This window comes from Fulmarus glacialis, unplaced genomic scaffold, assembly GCF_000690835.1.
Source record: "Fulmarus glacialis isolate BGI_N327 unplaced genomic scaffold, ASM69083v1 scaffold14183, whole genome shotgun sequence".
Classification (NCBI taxonomy): Eukaryota; Metazoa; Chordata; class Aves; order Procellariiformes; family Procellariidae; genus Fulmarus; species Fulmarus glacialis.
This window is the reverse complement of record NW_009203698.1, coordinates 72359-88534: the sequence shown is the minus strand read 5'-3', so window position 1 is coordinate 88534 and position 16176 is coordinate 72359. Positions and strand designations below refer to the sequence as shown.

Sequence of the window (16176 nt, the reverse complement as noted above, 5' to 3'; positions counted from 1 at the left end):
TTTAACCTATTGTAGAGGCAAAGATTTTATTTATTATCCAACCTTTCTGCTAATGTGTAATGTGTATAACGATACAAGATCAAACAGCAGTCAGTTGTGCCAGAATCAATTTTAAATTTAAAAGATAGTAAACCTACATTTTTCTATCACAGAATCCATTCAGTAAGCATAAACATAAAATAACACTATACATATGATATTCTTAAAGCATGAGTAGATTGCTTTCCAATTGCTGTCATTATTTGGCTGCTTCTTTGCATATCATGTCATGAAAAAAAAATTAATTTTACTTATAGTTCATGATCAGCTGCATCTTCATGTTCTTATAATGTAGTCAAGTGTTTCTTCCCCTATATTGTGAACCTCGTTATGGAATGTTTGAAATAAGAAACATATTCCCCTGTAATATGTTACTTTTCCTTGAGATGAAAACTCTTATGTGTTGTGTCATGTAATTTTTCTAAAATTAAACTTAAAATGGAGGGGAGCAAATAAAAATTCACTTTTAAACATATATAAAGTAAGTAGTAATTGTGAAACTTAAAAGTATATAGTATTTTTATTTAGTATCTTGTCCTGAAAGGAGATAAAACTAGCCCACAATCACAATTCTTTCCAGCAGTTTCTGGAAATATATTCTAGATTATTTGAATTTTTAAACCAAGACTTTAAAAGGTAACTAGTATTTCTTATTGCCTAATTTCGATTTCTTTTTTTTTTTTTTTTTGAATGTAGGTAAAAGGATACATGTTCACTTCAAGTAAAAAGGAGCATGTTCCCAAATTCCTCCAACTTGGGTCGTCCACCCTTCCCTCCGAAACATCAACAACAGAGTAATTTCTTCAATAAGCTTCCTCTAAATATACCACCTACTCTTCTCTCTCACCAGCAAATTATTGATGCTCAGTTTAATTTTCAGAATGCAACGTAAGTACAGTAAGATTTGATAGTGGGGATTGGGTTGAAAAAGAGAGTTAACGGTCTTTTGAAAGAACTATTTCTGTTTACGGAGAATATTTTTCACTGTTTTTAACATTAAACTGCATTAAAAAATAGGAAGGTGTCATGTGTAAATCAGAGCTGTATAATTTCTGTTGGTGACCTGCAAGTTTTAATGCTCTCCTGCATTCCGCATAATGCATGAGATGCCATTGCACTGATTAGATTTAATAATCCACAGTCAGTTTTAAAGATCTTCAATTGTATGTGTTTACTGGGGAAAACAGGGAGGAGATGAGAAGGGAAAGAAACCTTTATTCTTGGGGCTAGATTTGAAGACACCATAGTGTTCTTCAGGCTCTTAAATTTAACTGTACCTTAAGTTAATTTGTTTGCTAACCTCTTCTTACACGTGTGCTGTGAAGAATGACCATGTTCTATTTTTTAATGAAAAATATGTTATATACTGAAATACGTCTTCATTTTGAATAGAAAAGACAGATGTATTTCTTCTAAGAAAAAAATGACAAGACTTGCTGAGTTTCATATTCACTCAAGAAAAACTACCAACCCATAAAAAGCATCTTTGTTATCATATGAATAACAGTTATGGACTGTAGTCTTTCCAGGGCTCTTTTGAGTGGGAACCTTGCAACTATTCCAGCTGTTACACCGCAGCCAATGACTTATGGAAATGGCAGTCCAGTACATATGTCTGATGCCCCCATGTCATTCCGAGGAAGAAAGTAAGTTCTTTGTGTGTGTGAATAATTCTGTAATGTACCCACAGTGAAGCTTGTCTAGTATCAATTTCTTGTCCAACTTGAGTTTTGTTAGAAATTGCAAGAATACTGAATAAAATGTTTTTTGATGAAACAGGCCATGTCACAGCTCTTTAGAGTGTTCATGTACCTGCTTTTGAGAATTTTAGTGGCTTAGTATGTGTAGTTTCTCTTCCAGCAGCTGTAGCCTGACAGAATTGTGACTTTTGTGTTTTAGTACTATAACAGATTGTAGCCTGTGTGTGCTTGACTATAAAAGGGTTTGTCTAAATACTTTGAGTGTTCTCTTCCTGTTAATTTGTCAAGTTAAGAGTAAGACTGCACCCTCAATGTTTTATGGGAATTGTGATTTTTTTCTGATGACACACTAGATGTTTCTCCTGATTTTCTTAATTATGTGATGCTTTGTTTTTCAAATATGAAGTGCTAAATTCAAGCATATGTAAGGTTTTTTTTTTTCAGGAGGAATTTTATGGAAACAGTTTTTCTACTTTTCAAAAAATTAAACTTATTTGAATTTACATAACTTCCTTTGTTACTTTAGTTGCAACAGAAAGAGGAATTTCAGACCAATTTTATTTTCTTTTAACATTCTAGAAAAAAAATCCTTTCTCCTTATCACTTCAGAAATAGTAGGTGATATGTGTTTGTAATTCTGTGATCAGCTGATAGGGAGGAAGCTTTATGTAATCTGTCTTCAGAACTATTTCCTGTATGCTATTTCTCTTCCAGATTTAACAAATGAGAAAATAAGTACAATTAAATATATGTTATTAAGTTATAGTTGAGTATATAACTATCACATGAACTAAATAAGTTCCTGGTTTCGTGCTTCATGCATGTTTTCCGCTTGACCAGCTTTCGTTATGCACAGCTATGGTGTATTAGGAGATTTGCAGTCAACTAGTTAATCCTTAGATCTTGAGTCAACTCTTCTTAAGGTATTTTTGCAGAACATGGGTTCACTGAAGTTCTTCTCAGTCAAAATAGGCTGAAACAGCATTATGTTTTGATTTAACATTACATTATGACTTCCTTTAAGATTGCGGGTAGGTAATGTTATCAGAAGTTCTCTCAAACTTGAAAACTGAAATGATGACTTGAGGTCTCTTCAGTTAAATTTTTATTATTAATATAACTATCTGTCCAGGTCCCCAAACTACTTCATGCCAGCTTTTCTGACTACAAGAAATTTCTGTAGTTTTATTAATAGTTAATTCATTGACACATATGAACATTTGATTTCATGCTTTTTAATGAAAAAAACGTGTGAGTACTCCCATACTGGTTAACTTTATGCAATACTTTATACATAAACAAAACATGAATGTCGTCTCTTATTCTTTACTGTGGATGGACCACAGTATGCAACCACTGGTCAGCTTTCAGTGCAATTGGTTCTTAATGAAGAGTTCAGATGCCAAGGGGCTGTCTGTAAGATCACTGTATGTCTTCAAATATATTTGAATTCCTGTGACAAATGACTTAATGAGGAGATGCAGGCGAGTGTTTGAAAATGAGACAGTAGGTTTATGACCTGTGTAGCTTAATACAATCATTAGTTTGATTTGTCAAATGAATAGTGTTTCTTTTTTGTCCAGCTTACACAGTTTACTGTCTGTACAATTTAAGACACAGACAAATGCTATATTTTGAATGGATATTGTGATAAGTTTCTTTTTCTCCTCTCCCCACTACCGAATTTATTTTATTCATCACTGGGTATTTAGAACGCACAAAACTTCTCACTGCAATCAATGTAAATTGATTTAAAAGAAAAGTATCCTTACATAGATTGTATGTATCCTTTAAAAAAAAACAAACGAAAAGATATGTTGTCACCAAAATAGTATGACCAGCTTTCCAAGCTGTCCAGCGTAACTGAACTTGCCATTTAGGTTTCAATTCGTTAATACAGACACTCTTGTAAAGCAATTGCATCAATTCACTTCAAGGGTAGCTGCACTTTTGCAGTTGTGTGTTTTCTTTTCCCATTCCAGGTTTATTTCATCTAATATCTACAATGGGCATGCCTTTTGTTCTGTAGAATACTTACTTTTAGTGAAATAGTCACATAATTGAGCATTGCTGTTCGTAGCAACTGTCTTTTAATCATAGGTTGGAGCTTGCGAATAGAGGAATTACTGTCTCTTTTTTTTTTTTTTTTCTCTTTAATTTTTAGGAGACTAAGTGAACAAAGTGTTCCACATGATGTCAAACGGCAGCGGTTTCATTCACATCGTTCTGAAACAACTGTAGTTAACCAAGCAGTGCCTTTACCAGAAGAACGTAGATACTCCTTCCCAGGATCAATTCAATCTCCACTGTTCCGTGCACATTACATACCAGATTTAACTGGATGTGTCCCTCCGTTGCGAGATACTTTGTTTCCACGCCCTATAGAAACCACACTGCCTGTGGCCAAAGATAAGGTAATATCTTTCCATGCCTATACTTTACATCTGCCTTCTGAGTAGGCAGGGTTCAATGGTGCTGTGGGAGACCACAAATTTCTGCAACATTCTTTGACAGTGTCATGGGGTCTCTATCGCTGAGCTGTCATTAGAAGGAATATCAATAAATGTAGCTGCCACTATGGTCCTATATAGCTTCCTTGTGCGTGTTTGAGTTTGGAGCATTTTTGGGGGGTAGGGGTGGTGTTTGCTTGTGTTATTTGGTTTACATACTACTGTCAGGAAACCTACATGTCTGCTCCAGGAAGTAGAAATTGGATCATTGTCACATGATTGGGGGGCAGTGATGAAAAAAACCCATCCTAGTAACGTGAGAGAAGCCCTTTCTGAATAAATACAGTATTGGGCCTGTAAAGATGTCCTCTGCCTCTCTTCAGAAGGAGATAAAAGTTACTGTCCTAGCTGTTCTGGAATATAGAAGAGGATGTCTTCTTTACGTGGACATTGGCGTTGGAACTGTGTTTTTTGTTCTTTTTTAATTAAACAAAAAAAAAAGCCATGTAGCTAATCAATCTTCGTACTTTATCTGCACCAATGTGACAGAAGATTTTTTTAGTATAAATATGCCTGTTGATTATAGCATGTAACAGTCTTGTGAAAGAGAAACAGTTAATACCTCCTTCGACCAAAGATCTGACTACTTCTTTAATAGTTTGTGTGGGATAAAAAAAGAAAGCTAACTTAAATCAGTTTTAACACTTCTTTTTCTCCCTATTACTGGTAGGCAAACTGTTGACGTTAAAGTCAGCAGAAGATACCTCTGTTCTTTTACTGCTTATTCCCTGAAAGGCTGCAGATACTGATGAGGCAAAAATTATTTTCTGTGGATAGACATTTTATAAAAGATTGAAAAAATTTGAATTTAAAAACTTTGCAGAAATTTCTTCTGCAGAGTTGTTCAATATGAATTCAAGTGTGGTAAAACTCTAGACAATGGAATAGGTCGTGTGAAATGATGCTGGATTTTTTTTAATGCAGTCTTCTGTGTTTAATGTAGTTGCATCTCTGGCCAGAAAGAATGTTCACTTCTCTGTATCTTTACTTTTTGAATGTGTGTGTCAAGTTAAGTCAGCAGGTTTTGGAGTTGTTTCAAGCATGTCAGCAACAAACCTGTGATTTGAACAGAAAAGAGCTCTGCAGAACAGAACTCCAGAGAGAAATTCAGCGAATTTTTCCACGTATGTTTTGAATTTTATTACTTAATACCAGTTTGAATGTTCTTCAGGTTCGCAGTTCTTCCTTCCTCTTAAACTATGATATGTCACATCAGTTTTTATTCTGTGATTCTTCTATTACAGAGAGCAGACTCTTTTTGGTTGGGTCCTCGCTGAATGGGTTTGGTACTCGTAGCAGTGATGGTGACTTGTGCCTGGTGGTTAAAGAAGAACCAGTAAGTAATTCAAAAAATATATAGTTAAAACAAAGTCTGTTTTTAAAATGTATGTGCTTTTATAAGGCTGGATTCTAAAATGAGAAACAAATGGTCAGATCATTTTAATGTTATAACATATTTTTGCACTCATAATAGCTAAGAACTGTGGGCCCAATAATGTTGCAAATATGAATTTAACCCTATAAACCCTTTAACCCAACAAAACATTCAAAAAGTAAGCATTACCTTCACTCCATAAGTGAAAAAAGCACAGCAAAACAGAGAAGTAAATTGTCTAGAATCATGAAGAAAATTGTTTAGAGAGCTCTAACTCATTTTAGATGCAGGAACAACTTTTAATAAGTACAATTTTTTAATTTAATGATTTAGATTCATAGCCACTGATTTTAGTGAGCAGGCATAAGAAGGAGTTTGATATGCAAAATATGTTAAGTATTTTTGGTGAGAGAAAATGTCTATGAGTACAATTTAGGTTGAGAGAAAAGATGTAACAAAAAAGAAATCTAAATAAAGCATAATTTTGAAAGAATTGAAGCATCATTGAAAAGGAAGGAAAGGACATTTTTTGTATAAGTGGGGCTAGGTTTCCATGAAGTTCTATGATTTGTGAATATCTGATAATTACTTTGCATATTGAATATGAATTGTTCTGTCTGGCTTTTGCCACACTAAATGTATATGTGGACTGTGGAATGTGTTGGTATACATGTTCATGTCTTATTCTGAGAATTAATTTTATTTGACAAGTAAAGCATGCTTACTTCGAACATCTAAATGAGAGATACCAACTTTTTTCTTTAATTTTAATATCATATTTCAGGTAAATCAGAAGACTGAAGCAAGGCATATACTCAGCTTAGTCCAAAAACTCTTCAGTACTAAACTTTGTAAGTTCCTGGCTACAGTGAGGTGGTAAGATTATTGGCAATTCTGGAAGAAGTATTGATGCACAGTTGTAACTAATTTATGTAATTGCATCTTGTCTAGTTTCTAATCACAGTATTGTTTGGAGAAAAGCTATAAATATTTAGTAATGTTACTTATCTTGGTGCTGATGGATAGTAATTAGAAAAACATAACGGTTGCCTTCCAAACTAGTGGACTTCAAGAACGGGTAGCATCTAAAATGACTTTTGAATTGTGGACCACAATTGGGAGCAGCGGGGGGGCGGGGAGTAGATTTCTGTTTGGGAAACTTCTGTTAGTGAACTCTTACTACTCTTGTAGATTGCAGTGCCTTCCTGGGAACAATACTCTTAGGATAAATTTGTAAAATAAGATGTCATTCACAGTAGAATTGATTTTTTGGCAGGGGGGCCTTGATACCAGTAAAATAATGAACTTAGGTGCCTAGTGAAGAAAATACTAAATGTTGACAGTACCAGCACATATAGGAGAAACAGGTCAATTCATAGTTCTTATAAATTGTTGTTTAGACTCCCTTCAGATGAAGAATTCACATGGGCAGTTCTTGACTTAAAGGTGAAAGCCTCCTACTTCAAAGAAGCTTTTGTACCATCCTTTGAATTACAAAAGACCCTGCCATTTATTGATATCAATGACTGTGTCACCCTACTTCTCAGACTTGTGATATATTCTTTGATGCCACTCCTTATATTGCTGTTCTGAACAATCCTGCAGTGGTAAAAGGAACAAACCATAAATTTAAATGCAGACTTCAAAATTTCTTCATTGGCAAGTATGCGTACCCAGATTTCAACAGCTCACTTGAAGAGAGCCTTGATAAATCCATCACAGAATAGGCATCTGATATTTAAAGGCTTATTACTATTGTATATTGATGTTTGCATAAGGAGTCCATAACTTAGTTGGGGTTTGCCTAGGATGCAAGTCATTCCAGTGCATTCTGAGAAACACAGTGATAAAATAGTTGTGTTTTCAGGGATCAGAAAGGGATCATGTAAATAAACTATCACCTTCTTTTTTCAAGAGGTAGTGTTCTGTGACAGAGCTTTAAACCAAGTTTGTTTGGCAGGAAATACGAGTATCAAAGACAAGATGGCTACGTGGAAGCGATCCCGTTTTTGTTTGTGCCATTGCTGATTTTTGATGCTTTCCTAATTTTCTGTTATCTTGCAAGTGCCTTTGGTCAGCTTCATTTAATCAAAATGTTCTTTGAAAGGTGAGGCAGGACAAAACACTGCTGATATTACTGCTCCTGTCAGATTCTTTTAGTTGTGGTATGTGGACCTCTTAGATCATCTCTTCATAATCTTAACATCATCATGGGCATGAATTCCTATACCTAGCCATCTGTCCTTGTGCCTGTGTAGGGATGTTCTGTGGATAGAACTGATAAACAAAAGTTGTTTGAAAATGTTCACCTGATTCAAAATTAAAAGGCTTTGCCATATGGGTCTTTCCATTTGGATTTAGTTCATTTACAAGCTGTAGCTTAACTATGCTAAGGTTCAGTACTTCTGAAACAAGGGGATTGCCCAGTTATTTTGGTTATAGCTTATTTAGGCAAATATAATTGCTGTCATCCATGATTTCAAAATAGCTTGTGGGTTGGTTTTGGTGGGGGCAGGGAGGGAGTTCCCCCAGGCTAGACTTCAGAAGCTAATGGATTCATATGCTTTTTCTCCACCTCTGGGGTAATGATCTTAGCAGTATGTGCTTCAGTGGTGTCCTGTGGGTTTGTGGAGTCAGGTTTACGTGTTTGGAAATGGCTGTTCGTTGTCAGCTCCAGATTGGCTGCTAAGTTCTTTTTTAATGGAACTGTAGTTTTTTAAGTGATTTCCTACCTTCTACTGTCTTAAGTCAGCTGCCACTTAACTAGAAGTACATACATTAAAAGAAAAAGCCTACAGAAATTATAATTCTTTTGAGATGTTACTTCAACTTGAACCAGAATTCTAGATTTGCAACTTTTAAAGGGTTAGCAGTGCACGTATGCTGCTGCCGTCTACAAGCAACTGGAAGATTTGTCTGTACCAAGCTTCTTTAAGAATTGCAATTTCATTCCAACAGTATTCTGTATTTTATTGCATGTGCTTTTTAACAACCTAAAAGGTATGAACCTTCTTCTGATCATTATTTTTAATTTTTGTGCTGCCCAGTTAATACGTATGATGCTATTCTGTAATCTTAAAGTAATCCCTCTTTGACAATACTAGGTCAAGTATTTCCTTCTTTCCTTCTTCTGTAGAAGAAAGACCGCAGCATGTTCTCAACAAGTGTCTGAGCTGTCATTAAACTTACTTCTTTCTTCACACAAGAGAATGGAAATAAACATAGTTTGGGCCAAACATGAAAGCTAACGAAGCATGTGTCAAGATGCAAGAGAAACAAGAAGAGGGAGGAAAGATAAGATGTTATTTAAAACTAAGTTCTTGGGCTGGTTTTGTGAAAGAATAAAAGGACAAAAAGAAATAAGGAGGAGATTTGTGGTATAGGTAGTGTTCTAGATCTTTTTAAATCTTTTTTTCAGATCATTTCAATTCAGAAACTTGGGAAAAGTTTTTTCTAGCTGTGCCTCTCCTAATATCTTCCTCTTTGTTCTTGCACTCTGTGGTGTTCCCGTACATTCCAAAATAAGGGCTGTAAGAAAAGTGTGATTCTCTGCTTACTTCACCTTAATTCCATGATTGATTGGTAAATTAGGAAGCATTCCAAGTGCAGATTAGATCAGTCTCTTTCACAATTTCTTTCTTTTAGGTGAATCATCTTCAGACATCAAATGCCATCTCTTTTATCCTTTATTTACAGTTAACTGTGATTGTTAGATTAGTGTTACATTCTAGGAGGTTTGGGAAGTGGATTCAAAATTTATCTAAGCTCCAGCTTATTTCAGTTTCAGTCTTGCAAAAGGTAACAAGTCTGAGCAAGGAGTTTGAGCCCAGCAGATTTAAAGTCTTAGAGCAGAGGCTTTTCTGTGTTGTCATTCTGCATCTAGAATACTGACTGAAATGAAGATGTGTTATTTTTTTGAATAGTCTAGTCACAGAGTAAAGTAGGAAAAAGCTTCTGATATTTATTCACTGTTTTTGTGGGACATGTTAGTCTTAAAGGTACGTATTGTGTTTCTCCTAGAGTAGAGACATGTAAGGATAGCAGTAATATATCTTCTGCTTCAAAGACTAGCAAAGCATGTGTAACTTTTTGACTTATTTGTTCAGATACCTGCACATATCTATTTTTTACAATATTGGCTAACAGTCCCAGAACTGTACGCTCAAGCCAATGTCTTTTAGAGATGTGAAATACGAAACATGAATTTGGGGTGATAACTGTTACAAGATACTATACTGAAGAGAGTATAATCCAAACCACTGAGACTAAACATCAAACTGATTACTCTCTTCAGAGTTGTCTAGGCAGGATTCATTTGAAAAACAACTTAGCAGTACTGGGTTGACTGGTGTTTACTATCTGAATAAATAACAAAGAGCTTGTTTTCTCTTAGTTATACAAAGAAGTGCAATAGTGTTGAGAGTAGGATATCAGAGTGGAAACCGCCTAACAGTTCTCTAATGGGGAATGTGCAACAGTTAGGACAAGCAAGGGAATGTGAACTCCAATTGGTGACCTTGAAGGACTATGCAGGTATGTGGGTGAATTCCAAACGTCAACAATTAATTCATCCTGTCCTGGGTTGTATCCTTCTAGATTCTTCATGACTCTGGATTCAGACTTCCGTGTTGCCCAGTTTCTCTTTCTGTAGTATAACCATTTCAATGAAAGCAGGCTACACGTGCAGGATGCCAAAGATCTTTTTGGCATATACCATGTTTGGGATTAATATTTTGTACTATTGCTTAATCTTTTATTCTGTAAAAGAAGAGAAGGACTTAAGCTGTCTAATGTGAAATTCTGCATGAGTAAGTTATTTATGAAACAGTGCTTAGTCGTCTTTGAAGTGGTTATATTCTTTTTTACTACAGCTGAAGTGGCATTTGTGACTTTTTCATAGACATGCCCAAAACTGTGGAGCAGCTATGTGGAATTCTTTGTGTATTTTGGTGTAGCCCCTCTGGTCATAGCTTCAGGGTCAAATAGTCAGTTTACTAAGGCACTTACTCAACCTGTATGTATTTCAGAATTCCACATCCTGTGTTTGTAATTCCCTTGTATATATGACAATCTAATGCACAATAGAGATTGTGCTAAGTGTCATTGGGTGTGAGCCAAGAAAGAGGGTACCAGCAGCAGGTTACTGCCTTCTAACATAATCTTTGCTTTGTTTCACCCTGGGAAACAGATTGGGATTATGTTTTGGGATTTTTTTTTTTTCCTTAGCCAACTAATTTGGCACAAGCATCCATCAAGTGTTGGGAGGCATTTGCAGACAAGGATGTGCTTGGAAGTGGATTGCCACTACAATGAGTTAACTTCTGAAGGGCACTTGAGAAAGGCCATAGTGAGGAAAGTTGAATTGCTATGGCATGAAGATAGATACCCACCATTGTCTATCATGTACTGATGTGTTGGGCATCTTTGACTTAAATTTGGTAGTGAAAGGAAAGGAGGCAGAGCGCTCTACACGCCTTGTAGCTTCGCTTTAAGAATGTTCTGGGATGTTGGAGGAGGGATGCTTAGATGCAGGTGCAGCTAGAAAGAGGGGACACTTGTGTAAGTTGTACTAGATTGTACGTTCAGTGAATGTGGATTGGAGTTCTGTAAGATTCTTCCTTTAAAATTAGTAAACTAATAAGATTATCTCTTTATTTTGAGTGCCAGTCTGTGTGTTGCTTAGGATCATACAATGCATTCAAATCCAGATAAAGGATTACCTCAGATCAAATCTGTCTAAATGTGCATAGCCATAAAACACTTTCAAAAAGTCTCAAAAAAAAAAAAAGTAAAATTTGTTTTAATTTAATATTACACAGTAGGGTTTTACCAAACCTGCAGTTGTCATCCAAATGCAATGGAGATGACACTGTTTAATCAAAGTTGCTATCCAAACTGTTAAAAATACCTCTCTTTTTTCTTTTTTTTTCCCCCAAAAAGTGAAGATCAGCTTTTATTCAAGGTTATTTTTAGTCTGTATCACTTCTAGCTTTGCCATACTTATTTATGCTAATTTGAGGTTAATTTATAGAAGCAAGTGTAAAATGTATGATGTTACATATGGGCAAGTTTAAGTGGTCCTAGATTTTGCAACAGAAGAAATTACTAAAATCGTGCTTTTTGCCCAAATTCTATCATGTAACCTATGGGCTCTGCTTTTCTTTGTATTTTCCATTACTTTCTTGGGTGCGTTTGTCATTCAGGATTATGGGCAACTATTAAATATAGTAGTTGAGATATTGTCAAGAATAGGGAATTGCAGATAATATGACTGATGCAGCAGTTTGGGGGAGCTGAGTGCGAAGGTGCAGTTGTGGCACTGTATGAGTCTGGCAGAGCTTAGTATGTTTGGGTTTGGATGGTCTGGCATTGAGGCTGTGTGTCTATATGGTGTGGATAATCATCTGAGGTGCAGTCCTGTGATTGTGTATTTATTGCATGTCCTATCACCATTAAGGCAAAAGGCAAATAAAGCTTATCCCATCTTTGATGGAAAGTGTAGTCCTGTTTTCACTAACAAATCGAGAGGAAATGTATTTCTTGGTATGTACTTTATCAGTCAAATAAACAGTTTTTAAAGGAAGTTTTAAGCATAATCAGTGCATAGTGAAGACACAGGTATGTTAATATTTTTTGATCAGGAAAATGCATAGTTTCAACTGTAAGCAAACTAGACATGATAAAACGTATGCAGCTGATCACGTGCCTGTTGCTACAATGTAGTGCTGGGCTTAAGTGTCTGGCCATCCTGGATGGATATGTTCTTGCTCCCTTCTTTTTGAATCTTAATTATAACTATTCAGGATTTCTATTACAAGTACTGCTTAGTGAAAGCATTGTAGAACTGCATTCGTTATGTTCAAATTTCTTGAATATACTTCCCACAGAAAAATCTTCCACTAATGTTTTTCTTTAATGTTTCGTGCGTGTTTTTTTTTCCCCACACTTTCCTAGATTGTATTTTTGCTACAGCTGCTAGAGGTTACTTAGTTTAGCACAACCCTTCTGAGAATATTTTTGCTAAATTTAATAAGCTACTGTTTGCTATAAATCAGCCAGACTCCACTTTAGGATCTTCTTCTAAGATCAGCATCTTACATGATACTTAATTGCATATTTTTCTCCCTTTCAGCAAGCTACATTGAGCGACCTCAGCTGATTCGAGCAAAAGTGCCAATAGTGAAGTTCAGGGATAAAGTCAGGCAAGTATTCTGTTCAACATCATTTTTTGGACTCTGAGATGGGAAAGTACTCTATCTATGTACTGTCCGTATGAGTAGTCCCACTGAAGTCATGCTTTGTTTATTTGTGTTGTACTATGTATTGCAAATTTGTACAGCTACTGTGCAGTGGCAGTCAGCTGACTTCCTTGATGGCCTGAAACACCTCTTGTGGTTGAGAAGCTGTTTAGTTTCTGTGATGTGAATTAGTAGCAGTATATCATGTAATTCTGTGGATTATTTGTACATAGTGGACTCCGGTTGACAAATGGTTCGTGACAGAAAAACAACGGTGGGAAGAAAACTGTTGGAAAGATAATTTTGCTTGCTCTGAGCTATTGAGCTACTTAAGGACTAATTCACAGTGTTTACACTATACAAACAACACTAAACCAAACTTTAGTTTCTTGTGATGACGACCTTGTTTTCTTGATTAAAAATTTTTTGTTCGTTTTAGAAGAGTATATTCTGCTGGTCTTCTAGGGAAGTATTCTGTGTTTAACAAAGTAGTATTGCATGTTCTATTCACAGTGTTAGGTGCTAATTTTATGATTTTTTTTTTTAGAAAGGGGAAGTAATTTGAGAGAAGTGGTCATGTTCTATGTTATTGTATTCATTGTATCTTCATTATGAAGACATGAAAATGAATAATCAAGAGGGATGTACTAGGACAGAGAACAATGTATTTCTTACTGCGTGTGATAAAAGGATCTGACAGAGGAAAAAACTGTGCAAAGCACTCAAATTGGTTGGGAGTCTGAGTAATGTTCAAATCTTCCTATATTTATGGGCTTAGATTTTGTAAGACTTATGTGTATCACTTTAATGTAATGACGTAGCTTGACTATTCTTTGTAAATAAGACTTCGAACAACTCTTTTATATCTAACTATCTTATCCTGCCTATACACTTCTACAATTTTGCACCTTGTCTCTGTCTTTTAAAAACAAGCCCACTTCTCTGGCCTCTCTTCATAAAAGCATATCACAAGGTGCTTTTATCACAATATACCTTTATCAGGGCAGAAACCCTGCTGTGATAGAAATGAATCTGTCATGTTTACTATTTGAAATAATAAATATGCATTTAAGCTTTTCTTGCATCTGAGATTATATAACACTTGTTAGGGTTTTTGCTTTATACTTTTTTTTTTCATTTACACCTAATCCTGTATTTACTTCTGTATACTCACGTACCTTTTAAAAATTTGAATAATTTTTATCTAGGAACTTTCTCCTCTAACAGTACAGAAGGTTGTTTCTCCCATGCTTTCTGAAAGTATTAAAGTTGTCAAGCTAAAATATAGCTACATTTAACAATACTAGTCTTTTCATAGGTACACTAAATGGTAAATTCCTGGTACAAATATTGAATAAATCATGGAGTTATAGCAAGAATATTTTTTTCCAATTTAAAATCAGAAAATAAACTTGAAAAAGAAACCTTAAGTATGGAAGTGATTATGTCAGAAGTTTGAAGTCTTTGTAGACACTTATAGTCCATACTACGGTCACTTACAAAAAAAAGTAACAGTCATGATATTCATATGCCTTACAGACAGGATTTACAGAATTCTTTATTTCCTACTAAATCAAAGTATAATCTTCTTAGACTAGAAGCTGCCCTTTACATTTTCAGAGGAAAAAAACAGTACTGTTCACCATCTGGTTTCCTGTGTTGTTTTTTTTGAAAATGGGAGTGGGGGGATGACATGACTTTGGGTTAGTTTTTTTTTTTCTCTCTTTCCAGTTACTTTTCTCTTACATAACCTGTCACTTCCACCCATGTTTTGTCTTTTTATTTAAGCATCTGTCTCTTTCCAGTCTCTTATCAGCCTCTGTCTTTTGTAGGCTCATACGTATATATTCATGCACACTCATTCATTTTTTCACAGAGGTCTTGAAAAATGGATTGGCTATTCTGTACCCAGGGCATTAAGCTTGTTTTAGCCAAAACCAGAAACTAAACATGACAAGCTTCCTGTGAAAGCCAGTTTTCTTGATGCCTGGCTGGGAGGAAATGGTAGAATTCAATGGGTGGTATCTCTGCATCTAATTTGTTGCCAATGGTCTGTATATACCTGAAAATTGCCATTTCCCACTTACTTTGATTTGGTGAATGAGAAAGCATTTGGTTTGTTTGTTGTTCTTTTTCATCTTAAGGAGTTTTTTAGTGCTATAACAGTAAGGGAAGATCCATTGCACTTAAAGACTTACTACCTATTTTTTTGGTAGTCTTTCCCAGGAAATAATTCCAATGCTGGCTCTGCTACCAGACAAGCCTTTGAGTAATTAACAAGATATCTGTACTACAGAGGATGCAAAAGTTTCCTTTTCTGCTACATTTGATGTGCAGTTGACTCTTTTCCTCTCCTTTAGTGCTTTTCGTAGAACTTGAGTCCCAATAGTAGTAAACCTTTTCCAGCTGCCATAATTGCAACATCTATTAAATGTGCGTATTAAAGTACAAAATAACTGCAGTAGAACTTGCTTAACCAGCATCTGCTGAATAGCAATCTTGTCAATTGGAGTTAATTGGAATTACACATGCAGCCTGACATATTTATTTATTATATTTACACATACAACTAATATTCTTACTGGTGTTTATGCTTAGTTTTACAACTGTCAAGCAGTCGCTCAAGCTTGTTTATTTCCTGTACGATTATGTACTATGCTCTTAAAACATCTAAAAAGTCATGCTTGATATTAATTCAGGTTTAAAATGATGTAATATTTTTGATGCAAAGAATGTTTTAATGTAGTTAACGATGTCAAAAACCTTTTGTAGGCATCAAATTAATTGTGTTTTATCCAGTTTAATAAACTCCAGGTCCATGTTCCCCTTACAATAATTCAAGAAAATCCAAAGGAATATTCAGGCAAACAAATGCTATGTGAATGAGACTTGGATATATAAAATGGAAATAGCTGTACATTGCAGACAGCTGCTTCTTTGTCAATAATAGGCTCTTCTTGTGAGTAACAGTGTTGCTATAGCTTATTAACTATGAATTTAATATCGTTTCTTGAGTACTGTGAGTAGTTAAGCTTTATATGCAGTATGAAATTCAAACTTCGGGGCAGGGTGTGATATAAATAAAGCAAGTAGTGCTTGTTTGCCTTGTTCTTATTGGCTGTTAGCAGCACGAAACAGTTATGAAAATTGTTTTATCACAAAACATGCAATGTTTACTAATAAGCAGTTTTCATTTCAAAGTGCTTGCTGATTATCTCTGACCATAATTGCAGAAAAGAGATTCTTACTTTTTGATCTCTTCCAATTCTCCTTCTCAGTTCATTGGCATGATTTCCTAATCTGATACCTCACGG

At 35.2% G+C, this 16176-nt stretch overlaps 1 protein-coding gene across 1 annotated transcript in view; it reads left to right on the top strand.

The window, feature by feature from the left end:
• The first annotated feature begins 772 nt into the window (after positions 1 to 772).
• PAPD4 (PAP associated domain containing 4) overlaps positions 773 to 16176 on the top strand; it is a 43112-nt gene continuing 27708 nt past the window's right edge. The window contains exons 1-7 of the mRNA XM_009574739.1: positions 773 to 927; positions 1560 to 1685; positions 3904 to 4153; positions 5259 to 5373; positions 5494 to 5585; positions 6409 to 6475; positions 12757 to 12826. Coding sequence (XP_009573034.1) covers positions 773 to 927; positions 1560 to 1685; positions 3904 to 4153; positions 5259 to 5373; positions 5494 to 5585; positions 6409 to 6475; positions 12757 to 12826 — 875 coding nt within the window. The remainder of the gene's footprint in view (positions 928 to 1559; positions 1686 to 3903; positions 4154 to 5258; positions 5374 to 5493; positions 5586 to 6408; positions 6476 to 12756; positions 12827 to 16176) is intronic.